Source organism: Zalophus californianus, chromosome 14 (genome assembly GCF_009762305.2).
Source record: "Zalophus californianus isolate mZalCal1 chromosome 14, mZalCal1.pri.v2, whole genome shotgun sequence".
Taxonomy (NCBI): Eukaryota; Metazoa; Chordata; class Mammalia; order Carnivora; family Otariidae; genus Zalophus; species Zalophus californianus.
In genome coordinates, this window is record NC_045608.1 from 10,761,673 (window position 1) to 10,786,967 (window position 25,295).

Here is a 25,295-nt window from a genome sequence, read left to right on the forward strand (position 1 = left end):
TACACGTGAAATATTTAATCATTTTTTTCACTGGGGGAAAAAATAAGTTGAATTGCTTTTCTGCAGCTGCTGACAGAAGGCAGTTGGGCAAACTGAACGGTTGCTCCTTGAAAAGGCAGGTCCGTAGCTGACAGCAGGAAGGCACTGGGGAGCACTCTCTCCGTCCTCCCTAGAGCTTCCAGGCGTTGGAACCCCGGCCCTGGGCTCCCCCTGAGGGAGGACAGGGCACAGTCCAACTGATGCCTGTTTCACAGCTGGGGAAACCCGAGGTTCAGGGCACAGGGGAGTCAGCCAACAGCCAGCAGACAGTTCGAGAGGTAGAGGCCGGAGCTGTGCCGTCCAATATGGTGGCCATAATGGGGCCAGTGCCATACGCTGCTCTTTTGGAGCCACTGAATAATACATATAATATAGGGCCTGTTTCTTTTGGCTTTTATTAACGTGGCGACTAGAAATTTCAAAATTCGGCATGTGTCTCACGTTTCATTTCTGTCGGACGGGACAGCTCTAGGACACAGCCCGGGATGGCCAGACGCCCACCATGTTCTGCCCGCCATCTGAGTCGCCCTGACACCCTAAGCCTGGGGTTGACAGCAGTCTGAGTGAGCACTCAGGAGAAGATGCAGGAAGGCAGCAGGGCATGACTACAGGCCCTAGAACACTCTGTTGGTCTTTCGACACCGGCCGGAAGGCACTCAGCCTCTGAGAGGCTCCACGGATAATCCAAGGAAGTCTACCTTCTGTCTGCAGCTCTGTGCACAGCACAGCCGGGTCTCCGATTTCCCAGAAACAAGGCCTAGCTGTTCTCCCTGCACAGGTGGCAGCCAGGAACCTCCAGCAGAGGCAGCGGTCCCTGCCACCCCCAGCCACCCCCTTCACAGCCACCCAGGCCAGACGTCCATCTCGCCGCCTGCAGTGACACCTCCTGGCCACCAGGCGGCCCCGGACACGTGGCGTCATTCACGCACTTTTCAAGTGAATCACCCCAAATTCCGTCAGCAGGGCCACCACGAGGAAGTTCACATAGAAGAGGAGCAGGCAGAAGCCGTAGACTTTGTTCAGCTGGAAGCACTGCAGTGGTACCGAGACCAGGGAGCAGACGAGGCTGAGGCCCAGGGCGCCCGCCAAGACCCACACCAACAGTCCATCTGGCTCCAGCTGTGGGGGCAGTGGGGGGGGGGGAGGGGGGAGAGGCCCGGTCACTGCAGCCACCAGTCACCCGCCCCTCGCTAGAGGCCAGGGCAGGACTTCTGGCCCCCTTGGCCACGCCCCACCATGAAGTTTCCTCCTTTGAGCACCCTAACTTGGGGTCATTTGTCGTGGCAGCCCTAGGACACTAATACAGGAGGTTACATACACACGTTACATGCAGATGCTGAAAACTTCTCAAGCCAGCCATACAGAAGAGTAAAAAGAAGTGAAATTGTCCTCTCCCCACCTCCCTTCCTTCCAGACTTAACGTTTGTCTAACCGCACACTGGGCAGTGTGCTGGGTGTGTTACCCACACCATCTAGCGTCTCATCTTCCCATCCGCCTGCAAGGGGAGCGCCATTACCCCCAGTGCACAGACGAGCAAACTAATGAGGGAGGGACAGAGCCCCCATCGACGTCCAAGCTCTCAAGGATACCTTATCCTTCTTCCCCACACAGTGACGTATCTGCACGCACACACACACACACACACCAGACCTGCACAGCAATTCTGAAACCAGAAATGGAATTGCGCAGTACGTAGCATTTGAGAGCAACCTGTGTTTTCCACCCCACACAACCCACGGCCATCCTTCCCTGATGACCTTCCCTGATGCCCTGTGTCTTAATTTACAGCGGGAGCATTTCGTAAACTCAGTACAAAGGCAGCGGAATGCAGACACACATGCATGCATGCATGCACGCATGCTCCACAAAGAGCAAGAGAAAGTTAGAAAAAGAGCCAACCCTAAAGCCTCATTATCTGCAACTGCCTGGGAACTGATAATGAAAGCAACCTATGAAACCCATGAACAAAATTTGCAAATGGTGTTTACCTTTTAGAAAAGCAAACTTTCCTGGGTGCCTGGGTGGCTCAGTCGGTGAAGCACCCGACTCTTGACTCTGGACTTCAGGTCAGGTCAAGATCTCAGGGTTGTGAGATCGAGCCCCTGCTTAAGATCCTCTCTCTCCCTCTCCTTTTGCCCCTCCCCCCTCAAAAAAAAAAAAAAAAAGGATCGTCTATTTAAAGAAAAGCAAAGCAAACTTTCCAAGCAGTAAGTAGCTATTTGCTTGTGGGCGTGGCCACTGCCAAAGGCTGGCCCCATGCCAGCTAATTATAAGCCAGCCACAAGTCCCACCATCGTCACCACTGTCACCATCGAGAGCTGAGAGAGAGTGGGTGACTGTTCCCATTAATACCGCCATCTTTCGGCCTCACAGGACCCCAAGTGCTCTTCCAAGTGGGGGAGGGAGCCTGCAAACCATCCCCCGAGGCCATGCCCCGCCTTCCCCATCCCCATCATAATCCTTCTCTTGTTTGGTCTCTGAATTCAGGTCCTTCAAAATAGAGATGCCCGATGCGCACCGCAGTGCAGTATTTGAGACTAGCAAAAGTTCCCCTAGGAATCCTGATTTCTTCTCTAGAAAATTTGGAGTATTTGGCCACGTGAGGCCCACCTGAGTCACCTACACGTTTCGGTTACCTTCCCGGCCCCGGCAAGTGTTGGGGTTTTCAACCTCTGTTAGAACAGGCTTTCTCAAGCGACCTACCTTCATCAGTCCCCAGGGAGCTTATTTTAAAATGCAGGTTTCCAGGTCCCACCCCTGCAATGCCTGGGAACGGAGGTCTCACGCACCCCCAGGAAATTCTTAGGCATCCTGGAAACGTGAGAACCTCCACTTGAGGTGTCTCAGAACCTTCTCCAAATCTGCCAGGCTCCCGCCTGCAGGGGCTTAGTCCCCCATCCTGGTCTACCCAGGAAGCTTGGGGGGTGACCATCAACCCCACTTCACAGGCAAGGAGACTGAGGCTCAGAGATGTCCTAACTCACCCACAGTCACACAGCAAGAGGCTTAAGTGATGGGGGACCATTACCTAAAGCCAGGGCCTTCCTGCCCCTTCCCTGAAGTGACATCCTAGTTACTCTATGAACTTGTTAGGAACACGTTTTTTCAACCCTCTACTCAAGATATTTTTAAAATGTTCTACAAATCAGGCTTGTCACAAATTCAGACAACGCCCCTCCCCAGCAAGCATGCGCCGCTGAGATGTGAGCGCTCTCCCACCGGGGGGACCACCTGAGAAGGGGCCGCGTACAGAAGTGTCTGGCCGCTCACCTTCACCTCCGCCACGTGGCTCCTGGAGATCTGAAGCAGGCAGCCCAGCCCCACTCCCACCAGCAGATCTGTGGCCCAGCTCAGGAAGTTTGCTGGAACAATGCCGCTCCCCACCCCAACTGCATGCCCATCACCTTTCCTATGGTCTCTGCACCCCCACCCCCAAAACATCCTCTCTGAGGGGACCCTACCCAGTGTTAGCCCTTTTAGGAAGGTGAGTGTCTAGTGTGCATTCTGCACCCGATCTGTAGGCAAGGAATGAGGGGAGAGAAGTGCTTGGTACACGGCTAAGCACTTGACTTCCCTGTGGCTGGGCGAGGTGACCACCCACCATCCCCTGGGGGGCTGGTGACGGAGCACAGGTCAAAGCCATCTCTAGGTGTTGTTCAGGGGACCCTGCTCCAGGCAAGGCTCTTTCCTTCCCACCCCAGCCTGAGGGATCAGGGGAGGCCACAGCCCAAAAGCCGGGAGCAGGTCTCAGTGGGTGCAAAGGGCCCCAGAAAGCCCTGTCCAGCTGGGGAGTGACACACAGCAGGCACGCCTCCCGGGCCCCGCCCATCCTGGCTGTGCTGTGCAGCCACCTCCGGCACTGGGCTCGGCCCGCGGGCCCTTTTGTGGTGGAGCCTGGGGACAGCTGCCCTCCAAGTGCTTGCAAATAATACGACTTTATTTCACAACCAACAGCATCTCCCCGTTGGTTGGGCACACAGCCTGTGCCAGGCGCTGCCCTGGGTGCTGTGCCCCATCTCAACCCATTCTGAATGCGCAGAGATGGCCGAGGTGCAGACAGTAAGATGTGTGCAAAGCCCCGAGGTCCCATAGCAGGCATGTGGTGGCGCTGGAACTGGGAGCCGGGACCAGCTACTTTCGAAGCCCTTTCTTCTCCCAGCCCCAGGCTGCTTGCTTGTTACAAGTTACAACCTGCAGCCCCATCTGGCCCACTGTCCGCTTTTATAAATAAAGTTTTATTGGAACAGAGCCACGCCCATTCATTTCTGTAGTGCCTATGGCTGGTCTCACACTATGACAGCAGAGTCAGGTAGTTGCCAAAGAGGTTGGTAAGGCCCACAAAGGCTAAAATATTTACTCTCTGGCCCTTTCAGAAAAAGCTCGCCAACCCCTAACATCTTTGGACCATGACATCTGTAAGCAAGAGGAAGAAAATCTTCCATAGGGCACAGGAAAGCTCAGCATGGGGGCGTCTACCGCCACCGCCCTAACAGTAATATCTGCCATCCACTGAGTGCTTGCCACGTGCCACGCATTTCTGTCACCTCATTCAGTCCTCACAACGACCCACCTGAGGTTGGTCCTCTCAACATCCCCATTTTGCAGATGAGGAAGCTGAGGTCCCAGCAGCTGTGTCTCCTGCCCCAGGTGTTCCAGAAAGGGCCAGTCCCAGGAGTGGGGCATGGAGCACACCCATGGCCCTCGGAGCCCGTGCCACGGGGAAGGCAGTCCCACAAAGGATACTCAAGATGATGCCGCCGAAACAGGCCGAGAACGCCATCCGTGGGTAGCCCTGGCGGGCCAGTGTGAAATCTGAGAAGGCATCTGCATGGAAACAAGAGACCGCCTTGAATGGTGAGTGGCTCCCCCTGGTCCTCTTTGGTCATTCACTCCTTATTGCTAACCACAGTCATTCAGTCAACAAACACCAAGGAATGCCCATCTGGGCCTTGCACTAGCTAGCTGGGCATCCCACGCCCATGACACATCCCATGACACAATTCCCTCCTTGATTCTTTCTACCCCATTCTTTCCCACCCATGGGCAACTCTGGGGATGTGACATACCATTACTGCTAGCACGCACAGCACCTTTATGCAAATTCGGAAAAGGTGCCCAAAAGGTGAGTGGAAGGAGAGCTAGATTTCAGCCCCCCTGACTCCTTGTCTGGATGTTTTTGTGCAGTGCACAACTTAGCCAACCCTACTTGGCAGCTATAGTTACAGAAGGGTATACGTATGCATGTGTGAATGCCTGCATATGTCACACAACCATGTACACATTCAGCATGGTTGGCTGCAATGGGCTCCATGTCCTGCCTGAACTCTGGGGAGCAGAGAGTGGGGAAGAGGCTGGGGCTTCTCTAGTCTCCTGGCCCAGGTACGATCCAGGCCACCTTATCCGGATGCCCAGTGATGGTTATTCCAAAACAAGAGTGGGCCTGAGCACATGCTGAGGGCAGGTGCCCTAGATGCCCCTGCTCACGTGCACTCTGGCAGTGACGTGGCTGCACTCATCCCGGAACCCCAGCCGACCCCGAGTCACCTCCAATGCTATTCCCCCAGGCCAGCAGCGTGAGCCCCAGGACAGTGTTGCTCAGCCGGAAGACCACTCCCAGGGACCGCAAGATGTTCACCACCTCCGTGGCCGCTGCGTTGATCCACAGGGCGCTGGTCAGGAAGCCCAGGAAAGCAAAGAGCTGGGGAGGGAATGGGTGTTGATGGGACCAAGGCCAGTCCCCAACAGGGATATGGTCCCCAATGGGGCCATGGTCTCAGTTCCTCATCTGCAAAATGGGATGATCACAGTACCCACCCCGGAGACTGTCATGAGCATAAATGAGTTAATAGATGCAGAGCAGTTAGTGCTTGGCACATAGCAAGTTCTCCCTAGTATTACTCTTTTGTCAGGAAAGAGTTCAAGAAGCTTCCTTCAGCTTCCAGGCTCCGGACCAAATGCTGTCCCATGATTCCAGAAAAAAGAAACTCCATGCCCATTAGCAGTGACTCCCCATCCCATGCAGCCTTCCTCCAGCCCCGGGCCTCCACTACTCTGCTTCTTGTCTGTATGGATTTGCCTGTTCGAGACACATCATTACAGAGCCTCACACCACACGTGGTCCTTCACAACTGGTCTCTCTCGCTCGGCGCTGTGTCTTCGAAGGACATCCACGTAGGAGTATGTGAGGTACTTCAAAACCCAGTAAAAACACTGGCTGAACACTATTTCTCTAAGTCATCAATTGGTTGAAAATTCGACCTGCTTTGGATTGACACACTCAAGTGTTTCTCAAAATAAAAGCTGTATTTTTTTATAAATAGTAAAAAAAAAAAAATAAACTTTTAAGTGCACTTTGAAAAGTACATTCTGAACAAACTGCCTAAAAATTCCTCAGCGTGCCACAGGGTGGAGAGAATGGGAAAAAAAAAAACAAACCCACATACATCAGACAATTCCATCCCTGGAACGTGGCTGGGAGACACGCAGGTGCTTCTCCGAGAGTGAGCAGGAGAGAGTCTGGTAATTGCTCAAAAAGTGAAACATAACGTCTGCCCCTGCAGCTTCACCCAGGAATGCACCCAAAAGAAATGAAAGCCTATTTCCAGACCCACGTGTTCACACAAACATCATAGCTGCGTTCCTTGTTAACATCCCCAAAGTAGGGACAACCCGTGCCCGCCGGTGATGAACAGATAAACAAAACGTGCTGTATCCATACCATGGATGTTCAGCCATCCCTAATCCCCGGCTGATGCATGGAACGACCTTGAAAACATGATGCAAACTTGCAAAAGACCACATATCGTAGGATCCCATTTCCGTGAGAAGTCCAAAACTTAGGCAACTCCACAGGCACAGGACGCAGACTGGTGGGGGCCGGGGGCTGGGGGGGGTGCGGAGAAGGGAGGGAAGGAAGAAGACTGCTCCTGGGTGTAGGCCTTGAAATGCTGATAGGGGTACAACTCGGTGAGTATAATAAAAACCACCGAATCCCACGCTTTAAATGGGCGAATTGTATGGTATGGGAATTACATCTCAATAAAATAAAGCTGTTACCAAAACAAACGAACAAAAGCCCCAAAAAACAAAAGCAGAAAAACCTCGAAAAGGAACACAACTATCATCCAAAGTGGCTTTAAAGACCTGTCATTACGGAAAGTGATTCCTCGCCTATCTGCCCCAGGGGCACGAGCAGGACACCCTCCTGGGAGATTCCAGTGTCCCCTTGCCCCACCTGGGAGTGCTGGGGATTCTTACCCAGTGAAGCCTGGGGGGCTCGCTGTTGGATGTGGCAAAAAAGGTCACTGCAGCCACGGCTGTCCCTGCAATCACCACGATGACCCAGACGGGAACGAGGCCACCTATGTCATAGACGCCATCTGTGGAGGGGCAAGAAAGGGGCGTGGGACTCTCCACAGCTTCAGCTCGACCCCTGCTCCTGGAGGGCACAGCCCTTCCCCAGAATGAGTGGGAGGGCCTGGGGGAGGGACCCAGGGATAAAACTCACTTACACTCGATTGTTTGGACATACAATGTCCCCAGCACCGTCCCAGACACTTCAGGGGCACAGAGAAATTAAAGACAGAGCCCTCACCCTCAAGCTAGCCACATTGGAAAGAAGGCAGACAATGTGACAGACAGACTCTCCCCAGCCTTCTGCTAGGAGACCAGGATGGGAACGGCTGTCCTCGCCCATGCCCATGGCAGACATCACTAATCAACCATCATGCTGATGCTTCTTCCAACTGAGCTTCGAGGCAGCACCCTCCAGCCAGGCATTGCCAATGGATGGGCATCACTCCACTAAATGAGCTGTACAGTCGAACCCAACCCTTACCCACTGGTCCTGGAGCCTAGCACCTGCCCTCTTGATAAGTCCACTCCACAAACCAACCCATTCGAAGTTATGAAAGTTCCAGGGGGCGCCTGGGTGGCTCCGTTGGTTAAGCATCCAACTCTTGATTTCAGCTCAGGTCATGATCTCACGGTCATGGGATCAAGTCCTGCGTGGGGCTCCCTGCTCAGCGGGGAGTCTGAGATTCTCTGGCTCCCTCTCCGTCTACCCCTCACTCCCCCACCCCCACTCTCTCTCTCTAAAATAATAAATAGGGACGCCTGGGCAGCTCAGTCGTTAAGCGTCTGCCTTCGGCTCAGGTCATGATCCCAGGGTCCTGGGATCGAGCCCCGCGTCGGGCTCCCTGCTCCACGGGAAGCCTGCTTCTCCCTCTCACACTCCCTCTGCTTGTGTTTCCTTTCTCACTGTGTCTCTCCCTGTCAAATAAATAAATAAAATCTTTAAAAAATAAAAAAATAATAAAATAAAATAATAAATAAATAAATCTCTTTTTTTTTAGATTTTATTTATTTATTTGACATAGAGAGAGAACACAAGCAGGGTGAGCGGCAGGCAAGGGAGAGGGAGAAGTAGGCTCCCTGCTGAGCAGGGAGCCTGATGCGGGGCTCGATCCCAGGACCCTAGGACCATGACCCGAGCCGAAGGCAGATGCTTACCTGACTGAGCCACCCAGGCGCCCCTAAATAAATAAATCTTTAAAAAAAAAGTTATGAAAGTTCCAGGGGCTTCACATCAAAACATGAAAAGAGGGAAACCCTACAGGCAGACGGCACACTCTAGAATTTTCCACACACAACCCTTTCCACCACCAGGGAGTCAGTACTGGTCTCAAAGGCAATGGATGGTTTGGCTGCCCAGACACCTGCATCAAGACTTTCCTCTTGTTCTTCTTCAGTCTAGCTCATTGGCTCTCCAATGTCAGTCGGCATTTAAGAATTACACAAGGGAGCTGATACACAAAATCGTGTGCACAATACACTGTGCGTGAATCTCAGGAGGTAATTTTGACTGAACTTGGTTCTCACCAGTAGCTCCACCTTTGGAACCTGACACCTGAACGAGGGGGGACCCTTTCTCTGTGTTTGCGAGGTCTGTTCTGGGGGAATTTTAGGAGGTGGCTGGGGTGTGGGGTGGTCGGGAAGGGCTTCTTTGAGTGCTGAGGATGTATGATGAGGCATAAGCAGACAGGGGGTACAAGGGCCACAGGGGGAGAGGGGAGAGCTGGGTGGGAAGGAACCAAGCAGGTGGATGCCAGCAAGAGCAGAAGAGACCAGGGAACGCGGCTGCCTTACGGATGGCCAGGGTGGTATGGACTTGGACCAACAGGTACTGGGGAGCCATGGAGGTCTTTGAGTGGAGGAGTGACCACAACATAGGAAAGGCAGCACTTCAGTAAGATGGCTCTGGGGTTGTCTGAGAGGGAGGAGGCTGGGAGGCTCTACTGGCAGACAAGACACCCCCTCCCACAGGGAGCCAAGTCCAGGGCTCAGCCCGGAAGGGGGTCATAAATGCTTTCGCCTGAACCAGTATTTCCCCAGTGTGGACCTGCTATCACCGGATAGTGCTGGTATGTGGACAAGACACTACCATGCCAGAGTCACATCTCAGGTGAGCGATTTCTCCTCCGGAGAGAGTCTCCATGGTGTGAATAGGTCGGTAACGTCTCTAACCCCTGCTACACGCCCTATGGAACAGAGCCTCTAGGCTCAGAGGCTTTATGTTTATTGTCTTTCTCTTTGCAGTTACCTTGAACTTACTGGCAGTGAAGCCAGTTTCCTATCGGTGCAGGTGATATTGTTTCCTTTTCAATAACTTTAAATTTAAGGGATGGGGTGGCTGGGTGATAGACATTGGGGAGGGTATGTGCTACGGTGAGCGCTGTGAATTGTGCAAGACTGTTGAATCACAGTTCTGTACTTCTGAAACAAATAACGCAACATATTTTAAGAAAAAAGAAAAAGAAGAAGATAACAGGAGAGGAAGAAAAGGGGAGTATGTCAGAGGGGGAGACGAACCATGAGAGATGATGGACTCTGAAAAACAAACTGAGGGTTCTAGAGGGGAGGGGGGTAGGGGGATGGGTTAGCCTGGTGATGGGTATTGAGGAGGGCACGTTCTGCATGGAGCACTGGGTGTTATGAACAAACAATGAATCATGGAACACTGCACCAAAAACTAATGATGTAATATATGGTGATTAACATAACAATAAAAAAATAAAAAAAAATAAATTTAAAAACAGCTGATTCAAGAGAAAGGTCAAATTGCATAGTATACAATGGGAGAAAAATCAAGAAGCTGGCTCGTGAATGACTGATGCTTGGGGTCCACTCTTTTAAGAAGCCCCAGAGATGAAAGCGAGTCCCTGGCAGTGCCCTGGCCCGGGAGGCTCAACAGGGAACAGAAGACTGACGAACCAGACAGCTGGTACCCCTAAAGGCCGCCCTTCTCAGCTCTGGGGTCACACCGAGCCCTGGTAGGCTCTTGCACAGTGTCCCCCCCCCCCCCGGCCCCATAAATCCGGGAGGGGACCCACAGGGAATTTGCTGACCCTGTTAGAGCAAAAAAATGCCTCGCCCAGCCATGCATTTGCCCCCAGCGCCCTACCTCCTCCGCCTCCAGGTGATGCCCAGGGGACAGAGAGGCACAGGCAGCAAGAGATACTAAAGGCGGACAACAGGAAGAAATGCCTGGGCATTTCTGGAGCCAGAGCAGGTCAGAAAGGGCAAGGACAGCCTGGAGCGGACAGAGAAAACTCCAATTCCCCAGCCGGGTCCCCCAAGAGGCAAGGGAGGGGAGGGGACTGTCCTGCTGCGTACCACGGGCACCCCCCACCGGGGAAACGCCCTTCTCAGCGCCAGCCAGTTCTGCCTTCCGGAGCACTGGACCTGGATTCTCATGTGAAATCTCCAAATGTTTTAACGCAGGCAAATGAGCAAAGGGCTGGACCTGGTCCGAGGGCCACCAGTTTGCAGCCACCATCTGCGGCCGGCAGTACTGCACCAGCTGAGTGTGGGACGCTGGTGTCCCTTTACTGTGTGCTGGATGCCTGGGATTCCGACGCCAGGGCCCCCGTGGTGCGATTGAGAAGAAAACTCTGGAATGTCGGGGGGAGGGGGGGACGGGGAAGGGAGGTGGGCTGGCCTGGGGGAGGGGACACTCACAGGCCCCCGACTGCAGGGTCAGGATCAAGACCAGCGGGCTGATGACCAGGTGCAGGCAGTTGAGGGGCCGTTTCCAGTTCCCGTCCTCCTTGTCGGGGTCCACGACGGGGACGGTGAGCAGCATCAGGAACTCCACGGGCAGCTGCCAAGGGTGCCAAGGCAGGAGGGTGTCACCAGGGAGGCCTGCGTCTGGGCTGGCCGCACCCTGGGCAAGGTTACACCAGAACGCGGCCATCGTGGCCGAGGCCCGGCAGGCCCAGTGCCCACAGCGGTCTCCTGCAGCTACTGGCGCACCAGCCCAAACCAAGCGCCTTTGGGTAACACAGGTCCTTCCCCTTTACGGCTCTGGGGCACGGGGTCCCAAAACCGAGGTATCAGCGGGGCCACGTGCATCCCTCGGCTTGTGGCCCCCGGTCACTCCCTGCTGTGCTTCTGTGATCACATCTCCTCAGACTCTGCCCACCCCCCAACCCCAGACCCCCTCACATTCCCTATAAGGACCCTCGTGATGACATCAGGCCCACCTGGATAACCCAGGAGACTCTCTACCTCTCCAGACCCTTCATCACACCTGCAATCCCTTTTGCCAGGAAGGTAACAAGAGTCACATTTCCGGGGATCGGGACCTGGACATCTTTGGGGGGCCGTGACTCAGCTGACCGTGGCACCTCATCCACTAATCCTAACCACGGCCCCATGCGTAGGAACTACTCTTTTTCTCACCTTCGGGAAAAAGAGACTGAGGTTCAGAGAGGTTAAGGAAGTTCTCCGAAGACGCACAGAAGGGTGTGTGACCTGGGATCCAGGGCCAGCTCCAACGGACTCCACACCTTGCGCTTTCAGTCAATAACTAAATTAATAATCACATGTACGGAGTGCTCACGACATGCAAACCGCAGAGACATCACAGATTTGGTTCCAAACCACCTCAGTAAAGTGCATGTCGCAATAAAGCGAGTCAAAAGAATTTTTTGGTTTCCCAGTGGATAGAAAAGTTATGTTTACACTACACTGTCTGTTAAGAGTGCTGGAGCATGGTATCTCAAAAAATGTACTACCTTAATTAAAAAATACTTCATGGGCGCCTGGGTGGCTCAGTTGGTTAAATGACTGCCTTTGGCTCAGGTCATGATCCCAGGGTCCTGGGATCGAGCCCCGCATCAGACTACCTGCTCGACGGGGGGCCTGTTCTTCCCTCTCCCACTGCTTGTGCTATCCTGCTTTCTCTCTGCCAAGTAAATAAATAAAATCTTTAAAAAAAATACTTCATTGCTAAAAAATGCTAACCAGCCCCTGAGCTCCCAACAAGCTGTAATCACTGCTCCCAGATCACCACGATCCATGGAGTAGTGGTGCAAAGTTTGAAATGTTGCAAGAAATTCCAGCATGGGACACAGGGACACGAAATCAGCAAATGCTTTTGGAAAAGACCTGCTAAGCGCAGGGGTTGCCACAGACCTGCAGTTTGTAAGAGACTCAGTGTCTGCGAGGCTTGGTAAAGCCAAGTGCAATGAAATGAAGCACATGCCCGTTTGGCACCGTACTCAGCCCTTCACGGAGTAGTTTTTACGAAACTGTCCCAATTTAATAAACTATGATAGGCCTGATACCGTTCATAATTCTTCAATCCCTTCCTGGAACAGAATTAAATGCCCATGTCCTTTGTCAAGTGATTAGAGGCTGCAGAATACACTTTCCTGCCCCACTGATGTTGAACGTGGCCACAGGACAAGCTTCGGCCAATGGGTGCTTGGTGAATGTGATAGGAGTAGAGGCTTAAAACAACGTGCAAAGTTTGTCTTGGCCTCTTGTGCCAAGACAAGAGCATACCCCCCAAGTACCCAGTGGCCCCCAGATCTAATCCTCAGGAGACTTTAGCCCAGGGAAACAACAAATGGTCAGAACAACCGGATCTTGTCCTCATTCGAGCTCCCCTTGACCACTCCCTCATCTGAGCCCCAGAGCCCCCCTCACCAAGTCAGGAGGGGCTCCCTCCCATCTCTCTCTGTCCCAGATGCAATCCTTCCTCCGTGGGGGGGGCAGGTCAGGCCATCAGCCAGACTCTATGACTCAGTTTCCCCATCAAGTCCCACGTAATCTATTCTGAGAGGGTCTCAGCAAGACCCCAGCCCCTCCTCTCTCATTGAGCTGGAGAAGGTTGACTGGACACTGTCCTGTGTTGTCACGGAGCCGGGAGCCTGGCTCCAGGGTCCCCCCTCCTACCTTGACCACCTTGAGGGCCCTCCAACACACTGACTTGCTCCTCCACTTCCTGTAATCCAGGGGGTTGAGGGCCCGGGCCAGGATCTGAACTGTGGTCTCCTGGTAGAAGAGCAGCGGGCGGTACTCTTCGCCTGGGTGTACGAGGCAGGAAGGGGCAGGTATCTGTGGCTGGCTCAGCCCTCAGAAGACCCTCTCCACTCCCCCTGGTCCTCCCAACCCTCAGGAAGAAGGACAAGCCCAGGGCCTGGCTCAGCCGTCATGCAGTGAGAGGTGGGGCTGTTTCGGAGCCTCCTTCCTGGGGCCTTGATGGCCCCATCTCCCCACCTCTGTCACCCCCAGCCCTGCCCTGGTACCCCACCCCCGCTGGGCAGAGTCCGGACTCACTGTAGTCATAGCTGTTGGAAGACACGGGCTCCTCTTCAGAATCTGAGAGCATTTCTGTAGGAGAGAGGGGTGTTTCACACGAGCCAGCTAGGGAGCCCAGACCACCCCCCGCTCCCCCGGCACTGTTCCAGAGTAGGACACCTCCGGGACAGGGCCGTTTCCAGGGTACAGGTGTCTAGGCCATCTGGACCTTGGATTTCTCAGCATTCTTACCGAGTGAGAAAGTCTAACTCAAAAAAAATCTTCAAATATAATGACGTAGCTATAAAGTCAAATTTAATAAGGGCGTTTGAAGACGTAACTCAAACATTTGCTGACTTCGATTTTGTACTTTTCAGAATTTGGAACCCATCATATTTTTCTTTTTCAGTCTGACCCTTTTTTTGGAAGTCCTCAGGAATGCTACAGCCTGAGCCCAGTAAAGGGGGGCCTAAAAGGAAAATGGTCTTCCTCATTGCTAGCCCCCGTCCTGCTACAGGTGCCCTTCGGCTCCCCTCCAGGCCTCAGCCCCCCTTTTCCTCCAGCCTGATGTGGCTATGATGGGTCTAGAAGACAGCACAAGGGTGATGTGTGCTGAACTCTGAAGGCTCAGTTGACAGAGAGGGAGGAGAGGAGAAATCATGGCAGACTTCCTGTAGGGCGAGTCACCGGCACCTGTGTGTTGTTCATGGGGATGGGTATGTGTATATGTACGTACGTGTGTTGTGTATGTATTTGTGTATGTGTATATTTGTACGACTGTGTTGTGCAGGTGTTGTGTGCACACGTAGATTTGTGTATGTATGTGTGTTTGTGTGTGCACATATTGGTGTATAGGGAAGCATCTGGGTTCGAAGCCGAGGGCAGTGGGGAGCATTACTGGAGGTAAGCAGTGACAGCCCTGAGACAGATGTTGCCCTGGAGAGAGCACAGAGGAGGAAGAGCCCGTGAAACCGGACAAGCAGCTGATGAGGCCTCTCACCGGCACAGCCGAAGTGTGCACGTGGGACCTTGGCACAGAACAAGTGGGAAAAGTACGAAGAAGAGATGGACGGTGACGTTGGCCTCCAGAGATGTAAGGCAGTCGTGAAGGGTGCAGAGGGTGCGAGGCCCCGCTGGCCTCGCTTGGGAGCTCAATTCAGACACTTACCTGGAGTGCCTGGCATGGAGTAGACCAGGGATCTCTTCCGTTGCCATCGGTAGATCCAGGTGCAGAGAACCACGGTGACCACATAGAACACATACAAACCTAGGTAAGCTGCAGACAAGGGCACAGGCCATCACCAAGTGGCATCCTGGCCATAGCCCCAGAAAGTGCTGCCCGTTCTCCTGCTGGTGCCTGCTGGTGGTGGTCTGCGTTAGCCTAGCCCAGTAGCAGTAGGGAAATGGCCATTTCCTAGAGCCCCCACCGCACCACCCTGCTTTCCCTTGGCCCATCTTCCCTTCCTGCCCTCCACAATCGGGCAATCAAAGAGGTAACGCCTGGCACAGACAGTGGCCTCCAGGACCCGATTCAAGTGCGAAGGGCTGGTGTCCTGCTCTGCGCCCTGGGAAGCTGAGCCCCGCAGACTGCAGCCCCCGAGCTCTGGCGGCACTGGGTTTGGTGAAAAGGGGCCTGAAGACAAATCAGAAGGCAGCAAGACAGAGTCTGTGGTGCTTTTCCAGACCCCCTCCCTGGTGTGGTGCCCTGTTTCTGGCAGGACCTGTGACCCTCTGGGACTGTTGCCTGTGCTTGGTGGCACCTGGTCCAGGCCTCCAGTCCTCGCTGGGGTCCAGCCCCATCCCCTTGCCTCTCAGGGGCTCCTGCGGTTGCTGATCCCTGGATGTCTCTGCATCTCAGTGTCCCTTGTGGGTTTCCAGAACCCTCTGTGAACTGTGCCTCCGTCCACGTCCCTTGAACCACGAGTGGGGTGTGTGTGCCGCAGGGACGCTGGGGGCCACAGTCAGCAACCTGGCTATACTGCTTGTTAAAATGGGACACTGAGAAAATCCAGAAATCCAGAACATCCCCCCAGGCTCCCCCCCTTGCCCCCTTTGGTTATCTGAACCATAGGTTCCCTTTTTTGGCTCAAGCCAGCTTGAGGAGGGTTTCCTTCCTCAAAAGTGGGGCCACCTACTTGTGTCCCCTGGTGCCTCCCACCCGCCCAGCCCCGCGGCTGCTCACCCAGGGCCCATGCCAGTGTGACCCTGCCAAGGTAGAGTGCAGTGAAGGCCAGGTACACGGCCACCATGTAGAAAACAATGTCTCTGAGAAAGGGCCTGGAGGCAGCCGTGAAGGGGCGCAAGATGGCGATGCCACCGGCCACCGCGGTGGTAACCAGCACACCCGCACCTGGAGGAGAAGACGCAGAGCTCAGCCCGCCCTGCACCGCCCCCCCGCCGCCCCCCCCGCCCCGGCTGCCCCGGGCTGCTCTTACCAAACAGCGCCCCGAAGGCCAGGCCGGCTGTGCGCGGATCCGAGAAAGCCACCAGGGCGCTGAAGATATCGGGTGCGCCATTCCCGAAGGCCAGGAAGGTGACACCATGGGGGGGGGAGCACGTCAAGGGGACACAGAGCAGGGGCCCCAGCCTGTCCAGACCTGTCCCAGGGCCGTGAGCCGCCACGTGGTCTCCCAGCCTCCCCTCTAACCCCCCTCCCACCCTCCGGGGTGCAGGCCCTGGACAAAAGGATACTGCCACGTTGTGGGAGAGCTTGAGCACGGTGGAAATGGCTGACAGGTTAGGGCAGAAACTAGGGAGGAAAAGCAAACAGGGTGTCCTTCACGCCATCCTCTCTCCAAACACGGGGTCACCCCAATGTCAACCTCCCAGGGACTCCATTCCCATCTATAAGCTGGATGGGAGCCCAAGGCCACACTCACAACTTCGCCGCTGTGACTCCCAGAATCAGAAACAGGTAGAGTAGCCAGAAAGCCTGGGAGAGGGGTGCGGGGGGGGGGGGTGGGTGGGGGGAGGGAAGGGAGCGTCAAGTCCAGCCTGGGCCACCAGCCCCGCTCACCAACGCCCCCCTGCCCCCCACCCTGGGGCAGGGCCTCACATAGAGGGTGATGGCCAGAGGGAGGAGGTTAGGGGGGAAGTGGCAGAAGATGCCCTCGAGGTAGTTCAGGTAACCCCCTTGGCTGTGGCAGTCAGGGGTGGTCCGGATGAAGTCACAGCGGTCAGAGACGTTCAGGCCACACACCTCACGACACTGCAGGAAGGGAGGGAGGGGGGCGTCAGGGGTCGACACCCTGAGGGCAGCTGGACCAGGACCATCTAAGTGGCTGAAGATGCCCTCCCTCAGCCCAACCCCTAAGCCCCTCACACCCTCCAAGTGCCAACCCCAAGCTTTACTCTTCTTTTTTTTTTTTTTAAAGATTTTATTTATTTATTCATGAGAGACAGAGGAGGGGAGAGAGAGAGAGGGAGAAGCAGAGGGAGAAGCAGGCTCCCAAGGAGCAGGGAGCCCGATGCGGGACTCGATCCCAGGACCCTGGGATCATGACCTGAGCCGAAGGCAGACGCTCAACCATCTGAGCCACCCAGGCGCCCCCAAGCTTTACTCTTCTTGAATAGACTTGTTTACACGAGTAATTCATGAATTTGCTTCTCTTCCCTACCTTCCACAATCCCACCTTTCTCCGAAGTGCCCCCCACGATCAGTTTCCAGAGTCCCCTTACGGGCATAATGACCTTGTATGTCCATCCTATTCTACAGCTACTTTCGTTTTACGGAAACAGATCCATCTTAAATCTCTTGTTTCTATAATTTGCTTTTACCACTTCACGTATATGCCACCTATTAATATACTGGTACACAGAATGATGAAGGTGATCAAAGTGAAAGCACGCTGAGTAATTTCCATATGCCGGGCACAGGGCTAGGAGCTTAAAACGTATCTCAATTAATCTGTCCCACAGTCTTGCAAGGAAGACCCTATTATCATGCCCCATATACAGATAAGGAGACTAAAGCAGTGTCCTGGGGTCCACTCAGTGGTAGACAGGGTTGGAATTGAGGTTCTAGAACCTTGTCTTTAGCCATCACACTCCCTGTGGACTCCCTGTAGAGTCTGTAACATGAGTGTAGTATTTCATGCTCTGAATGATATGGGGGGGGTGGCAGGTGGTGGTAATATTTCCCCACTGGCAGGCAAATGGCTGTGTCTGATTTTTCAGTATAGCCAGCAATAAACATCCTTGCACATGACTCTCTGAGTATATATGAGAATATTTTGAAAGAGAGAATTCTAGAAGTAAAAGTGCTGAGTCAGAGTGCATCCTAGTCTGGGTCCCTCCAGAAGCAACGCGGAGACACGGATTTATGAGTGAATAAGTACGTATTTGGGAAGTGTACAGAATGTAACCACCACAATGGGGAAGCAGGAGAAGGAAGGAAAAGAAACCAGCGCGGCTGGGCTGGGACTGCCCACCTTGGGCTAGTAATCCCAGGAGCAAGGGAGCTGCGGTATTTACACACCAACTCCAATCGGCCATCAGGTGAGGATGCCGGGGGTGGGGGTGGGGGGGGTTGTAGGCAAGTGCTTCCTGCCCACTGTGCTTATGGGGAAAAAGATGCTGGCCACTAGAAGAAGTCAACAGAAGCCCACCAAAGTGGTAGGTAGTGTGCAAAGGATATGGTCAGCGCCCTGACAGCGCCCCTCACAGAGGGACAAATATCTTAGACATTCTATGGGTTTTGCCAAAATATGCTCCTCCAAGCTTTACTTATACACATGGGCACCAGCACCGGCAAATGGGATTCCCCACCTGCACCTGCCACCAAGTCTTTTCCAGGCTGATGTGGTAGGAATCTTCTTGCTGTTCAATTCCAAGTCCCTGATTACTTCTCAGTGCCCTTCTCAAGGCCATTTGTATTCCTTCTTTGAACTGCCAGTTTTTTTCAGTTGCAATGTTTGCTTCTTCTTATTGACTTGTAGAAGCTCTCTATGTAATGGATATTTGTCCTTTGTCATGTCATGCATTTGCTCAGTCATTGTCCTCCGCTTGGAATGTCCCTCCTCCTTCTCAAACTTTCTGTTAAAAGCTTTGTAAATACCCACTCCCACCCATTAGGATAGCAACTATACAAAGCAAACAAAGCCAGAAACTAGCAAGTATGGGGCTGGGATGGGGAGGATTCAGAGCCCTCGTGCACTGTTGGTGGGAATGTGAAATGGTGCAGAGCCTTGCAAAACAGCGTGGTAGTTCCGGAAAAATCAAAAAGAGAGTTAGTCACCAGGACAGGGATGTAATGCACTGCACGGTGACCAGGGAGCGCTGCTGTCTGGCAAGTATGAAAGCCGTTAGAACATCACGAGGGAAAAAAACATTTTTCCTTTCTTTTTAAAAATCTATCCAAGAGGAGAGATGTTAACTAGGCTTATTGTCATCATTTCACAATGGATGTACGTTAAGACGTTATGCCGTACACCTTACACTTAGCGCAGCGCTGGACATCAACTCTATCTCAATAAAAGTGGAAAAACATAGAATCACCCTATGATCCGGTAAATCCGCTTCTGGGTTTATACCAAAAAGAACGGAAAGCCAGGTCGCAGAGAGAAGACGTGCACACCCATGTTCACGGCGGCACTATTCACGACAGTCAGAAGGGCTAGAAGCAACTCAAGTGTCCCTGACGGATGCATGGATGAACCAGAGGTGGCAGATCCATACCGCAGACCAACATTCAGCCTTCGGAGGGAAGGGAGTTCTGACACACACTACACCATGGGAGAACCTTCTGGGGTGCCATAACGGAGAGCATCATGCTCGGCAGTCAGCGAGTCACCAAAAGACAAATACCCACTAACCCTACTTACAGGAGGTACCTGGACTAGTCAAATCCACAGAGGAGACAGAAAGCAGAAAGCAGCGGCTCAGGGAGGAGGAGATGGGGAGTTCTTCTTTATTGGGGACGGGGTCTCAGTTTTGCCAGGTGGGAAAGTTCTGGAGGTGGATGGTGGTGACAGCTATGACAGCACGAACATGCTAAGGCACCAAACGGCACACTGAGAAATGGTTCACAGTGGGAGAATTCTAGGTTATGTTGTTGAATTTTAGGTTATGTATATTTCACCCTAATTTCAAAGAAACAACTTTGTCAGATTGCGGCTCCACGATCCTTCAGCCCTCTCTGAACTCCCACCAACACCAGGCGGCAGGTGAGATTTCTGGATTCGGAGCCCCCTGGCCATTGTCCCGACCCTGCTCACTGGCTCTCTGCAGATGCAACATGGAGCCCGCTGTACTTAAGGCACCTGCCGTCCCTTCCACCCAATACCCCACTCCTTCTTTGTCCCTGTGAATCCACCACATTCATAGTTCCCCAGATGCTTCCTTCAGGAAGGGTTCCCTAACAGCCTCCAGCCTAAGGCGGATCCCCCAGTTATAAACTCTCATCACTCCAGGTCCTCTCCTTCCAAGCACTCACGTGTTTTGAAATCCCCAGTTATTTGTAGGATCACAAACTTGTTCCGTGTCTACCTCTCCCACCAAAGTCTTGCACGGTGCCTGGCACACAGTAGGTCCTCATAACTGTTTTGCCCCACACTGTGCTGGACACCATCCTCACTCAGTCTTCATGACAGACCCAGGAGGTTGGTACGATTCTTTCCACTTAACAGATTAGAAAACTGAGGCATAGAGAGGCAAAGTGACTTCCCCAAGGGCACACAGCCCACCCTTGCTAGGTGGTTTCGGACTCTGCTCTGCCTGAAAGTTACCAGCTGAAGCTCCCGGGGAAACAGCCCAACTGGGCAGGGGTAGTCCCTTGTCCTGCCTGCCCTCCCTCCCTCCTCACCGTCCTCAGGGTCAGCCAGGGAGGATGCAGGGAGACGCTCCCACCCCAGCTTGTCTCCATTCCCTGGCAGCGGAGTGAGCCAGCAAATCAGGTCCCCCAAATCTGCCTCCAGCCCCCGAATCAGCCCCCATCCCGAGGGGGTCATGCCCTCCCCCAAAGCCCACCAGCACCTGCCCCCAGCTCTCTGCCCTGGGGTGGCAGAGTTATAGTGGCCCTGCTCTGAGTCTGGGGTGGATGACTTTTCACCTCCTCCCCATTCCTTTCTCATCCTCTTTCCTGAGTCACTTGGCCCTCTCCTGGCTCTGGCCAGCTTCTCCTCCCTAAACCTTAGCACCCCTATCTATAGCGCCGAGACGTTTATGCCCATCTCGGGAGGTTTAGGGGAGAATCTGTTGAGCTTGACACAGGGCTGGCCTGAGTGCTCAGTAACTCAGAGATTATCTGGCACAAGCCACAGATTACCGAGATTTTCCTACCCCCAGGGAGCATGCCCCTCCTTGGACGGGCAGCAGTGAATTTTATAACCACAGTAACCATAAACCACTTTCCCTTCTGTAAAATGGGTGTAATTACCCATTCAGCCTCAGAAGATGGGCATGAAGGTACTCTGCAGCCCCACAAAGTTGGCGTGGGCACTAAACACTCTCAGCCCTTCAGTTCAAGAGGGAGGAGTTTGTTATTCCATTCTCCTGGGAATGGGGAAGGGCGAGAACTCCAGCCTCCTGCAGGTGGGACTCCAGAGGGTCACTGTGAGCAGTCCCCTGCCTTCAGTCTTTAACTTGGGATGCACTGTCACCTCTCCTCTGCTTACAGACATCAGGATGGCATGCTTCAAGTTCCCGCAGCCTGTCTTAATGGCCTACGGGAAGAAGACTTCTTGCCTCTCACCAAAGTGTCCCCATTTCTCCTCCCTCCAAACATCCAAATCAACAGCACCACTATTCCCCCGGAAATCCCCTTTCTTCCACCACTATGCCCTTCCTTCTAATCCATCAGTACATCCCGCTCATTGTGCCCCCAACATTTATCTCAAACCCCTCCATTCCTTTCCTATCCTCCACAACCACCACCACTCACCTGGATAGCTACAAAAGCCCCCCACGGATCTCCCTGCTGCCGCCCTCACTCTTCTCAATCCATTCCCCCCAGGGAAGCCAGAGAGCTCCTTTGAAGACATAAATCAGACTTGGACATCCCTCTGCCTGAAACTCTCCATGGGCTCCCAACTACTGTAAACAAATATCATCTCCTAGCCTCAGCCTATAAGGCCTTTTGTAATCTGGCCACCACTACCTCTCCATCCTCATCTCTTAATATTCTCCCCCTCACTCACCCTGGTCCAGCCATTCTGGCCCCCTCACTGCTCCAGGAACATACTAAGCTTGTTGTTGCCTCAGGGCCTTTGTGCTTGCTGTTCTCTGCCTGGAATGTTCTTTTCCCAGATTTTTCCAGATGCCTTTATAAGTGACTTACTTTTTCCATTCAGGGCTTGGCTCAGAGGTCACTTCCTCACAGAAGCCCACTCTGAAGTATTTGGAAATACACCCTCCCCATCACCTGAAGAGGTTATTTGCAAAACACTTAACATCTTACCACCTGAAATTTACATGTTTGCTCCATGATCTGTCCTCCCAGAAGACTGTTAGCTCCCCGAGGGCAGGAATTTTTGTCTATATTGTTCCCTGGTATACCCCAGGGTTCAGCTCAGTGCCTGGCACATAGTAGATGCTCAGTAAATATTTGTGGATTAGATGAATGCCAGCTTCCTACCTGGATGCTCCCGTCTTCCATGGGGGTCTGGTTCACACCTAAGGCTGAAAACTGGGGGCCAGTGTGGGCCCCTGTAAATGGGCCCCTGGCCCCGGACACCGTCTCCACCATCAGCAGCTCCACACGGAACCAACTCAGCACTGGGTGCAGATACAGCTGACCCCGCGGAGCCTGGCCCTCACTCTCTGCTCCCCCTTCGGCACTGTTTCACTTCCAAACAGCTGGTCACTCCAGTGGCCTGCAGAGAGTGAGGTGAGAAGGAGGGACAGTGTCACCAAAGAGCCTAGGCCCCAGCAGGAAGGGACTGAAAACTTTTTCAGTTGAGGAACTGCCCTCCCTGCTAACCCCACCAAAGGAAAACAAATGTAGAAACTCATTCTGGATGGAGGCTCTTTGGTGGGCCCCAGGGTCCCCGCTCATTCAGCATGCAGGTTAGTTATGCCCTTCTTCCTAGGTACCCCCGATAGTGTCTCCATGGAGATGCAGGCCTCTCCCACCCACACCCAGCCCCTAGCCCGAGACTGGAATTATCAGGGCTGGAAGGAGGCATCCCAGGACTCCAGAGGAGATTTCAGCTGGGGGCGGGGGGGGGGGGGGGGGGCCCAGCTGGGGAAAATCAATACAGAAGGGGGCAGTGGGGGGGACTTGGCAAGCCCTCAGAACAACAAAAACATACTTCTGGGAGTGGACGTGGCCTTTGGGCCACCAATTTGAGACAACTAAGCAATGCTGTTCTATGTCTTCCAGTGAGCTAAGCACTTACCACAGATGACCTCATTTAATTCCCGCAACTGGCCAAGGGGAGGTACTTTTAATATTTCCATTTTACAGATGAGCAAACCTGGGCACAGAGCCAGGTCTGTGTCCTCACTCAGCCACTGTGCCTCACCTCTCTCCTCCAGTCCTCAGGACAACCATGGAGATGTCATTGTCCCTGCCTGTCTTACAGAGGCGGGAGCTGGCCTCAGAGCAGTTCCCTAACCAGCCCGAAGTCACAAGGCAAGGTCACAAAGCCAACCACAGCGTCTCCGATGGGGAAATCAAGGCCCAGAGGGAAGTGAATTGCTCAAAATCACACAGCATGTTAGCAGCAGAGCTGAGCTGGATTCTAGCATCTGCCTTTTACCTCAACACCAGGGCAAACCCAGCTTCAATCCTTCCAAAGAAATCAAACTGGGAAAAAAACCCAAGTCTTTGGCACACCAATTTCCTTCTTTTGGCTCTGCGCCCGTTGTAGATGAGCATGTTTTGTTTTTGCCATCAACAGAAACAAAGTCCAGAAAACGTTACTTTTTTTTGTAATTCTTTGCATAGATATTTCTCAATGACCTGACAGGGCAGGAGTGGGGAGGAGGCTCCAGAGGAGAGAAGGGGAAAGGGGTGCAGAAAAGGCCTGTCCCAGCTCCCTTTTCTCACCTGTTAACTTTCCCCTCTCCTGTTGTTTCCTGGAACTTGGCACGGATTTGGAACCAGGCACTCCAGCTTTCCAATTCAGTCACAGCCACTTAGGAGCTGTGCGGCCTCGGGGAGGTCACTCCACCTCTCCGAGCTTCTGATTCCGCATCTGCAAAATGGAGACAAATGCTGGCCCACTGGGGGCATACAATAAGAGCTCAATAAATGCCTGCATCTCTGGTGTGCCTCCTCTCTATTGGCTGCCTGTTTCTTGTAGTCATTCATAAGGGAGCCTTTACTGAGCACCTTCTGGGCGCCTGTCTGGAGCCCTACGCGCAGAAGACTCGCAGTCCTGATAGGAAGCGGCGGGTATAGGAAGTTGGGGCTGCAACCCCATCTGCGGCTGCACTTTCTAGGTACGACACCCCGGGGAACGGGAAACGTCAACGTGCTGTTTCCCAATCCTTGACGGATGTTGAGAAGTTGAAGTCCGGGTGCCCGCCCTCAGGCGGCGCCGGGGCGGACGAGGAGGCTCCCCTTACCTCCAGCCGGGCCTCGGACCCGCCAACTCCGAATCTCGACCCCGCCGGGCCTAGCGGCCTTCCCGGTCCCCCGCCGCCAGCCCGTACTGCCCGAACTTCCCCCCAGCCCGCCACCGCCGATCCGGGGGCCCAGCGGGTGGCAGAGTCCAGGGCACTTCGCAGGCTCTGCCCGGGCGGGTCCCGGTCAGGCCCAGCCCTCGCTGGCCCCGCCCAGTGACACGCCCCTGAGGTTGGGCCCGCCCCCACCCTTAAAGGCACAGGCTCCCGCAAGGTCCCGGGACTGTCCCCTTTCTTTTTCAGTCCGGTGCCTGTCGGTCGGCTTGTGCCGCTAAAGCGGAAGCTGAGATAAAACCTGACGGGTAAAGACAGCAGGAGGCCGGAGAGGGGGCAGTTAGGGGATGAAACTAGGGGTTTTATTTCCAGATGCTTCTGGGAATCAGCGGTGATAAGGGGCGCTTGAGAAGGTCCCAGGAGGGGCAGGTCCCGCCTCACCCACAGATATTCCGGCCGTCCTGCCTGAAATGCCTCTGTTTGCGAGATCTCCTGATTAGGGTCAGCACTCCCCCTCGTAGCATCGCTTTTATTATTTTTTTATAAGTAAGATTTTATTTATTTATTTATTTGAGAAAGAGAGAGAGAGAAACAGCATGAGAGGGGAGAGGGCCAGAGGGAGAAGCAGGGTCCCCGCTGAGCCGGGAGCCTGATGTGGGACTCGATCCCAGGACTCCGGGATCATGACCTGAGCCGAAGGCAGTCGCTTAACCAACTGAGCCACCCAGGCGCCCAGGATCGCTTTTTTGTAAAAGAAAAATATGGCAAATAGACAAGACAGGAGAGTCGGTGCTGCATTCATACCCCTCCTCAATTCCCAGCCTCTGGAGAGGTTCGGGTCCCCGCCGTCTTTCCAGTCAGTACCAGTACCAGGGGCGGTGGTGGCAGGGGCGGTGGGCGGGAACTGGGGCAGACGTCCCCTCCGGGGCAGCCCCGCAGCCCGCCCCCGCTCCTGCAAATGCACCTCCGACGCCTCCGCCCGGCGGCCCCACTCCCCGCGGACGTTCGGGGCCCCTCACCGTCCAGCCCTCGCGCCCCTTTCTGACTTCGTCTGGTATACCCGCCGCCACCCTCTCCCGCCCTGGCCCGGGAAGGGCTTCCCATTCCC

General features: G+C 54.0%; 1 protein-coding gene across 4 annotated transcripts; it reads right to left on the bottom strand.

Annotated features, from left to right (window-relative positions):
* Window positions 1-24,318, bottom strand: SLC8B1 (solute carrier family 8 member B1). 4 transcript variants are annotated; one of them, XM_027577127.2, is made up of 17 exons: window positions 24,137-24,316; window positions 23,616-23,763; window positions 22,200-22,437; window positions 16,683-16,835; window positions 16,507-16,559; window positions 16,319-16,376; window positions 16,063-16,167; window positions 15,810-15,977; window positions 14,796-14,829; window positions 13,667-13,720; window positions 13,283-13,413; window positions 11,060-11,201; window positions 7,298-7,419; window positions 5,585-5,738; window positions 4,784-4,864; window positions 3,311-3,378; window positions 1-1,158 (listed from the first exon to the last, which is right to left on the bottom strand). In XM_027577127.2, the coding sequence occupies exons 3-17, from the start codon at window positions 22,308-22,310 to the stop codon at window positions 961-963; spliced, it is 1,632 nt and encodes a 543-aa protein (XP_027432928.2). In that variant the 5' UTR covers window positions 22,311-22,437; window positions 23,616-23,763; window positions 24,137-24,316; the 3' UTR covers window positions 1-960. The 4 variants fall into 4 exon arrangements, with proteins under 4 accessions (XP_027432928.2, XP_027432927.2, XP_027432926.2 ...); XM_027577126.2 differs by having other exon boundaries at window positions 14,796-14,903; window positions 16,063-16,168; window positions 24,137-24,315; XM_027577125.2 differs by having other exon boundaries at window positions 14,796-14,903; window positions 16,063-16,376.
* Window positions 24,319-25,295: the final 977 nt, after the last annotated feature.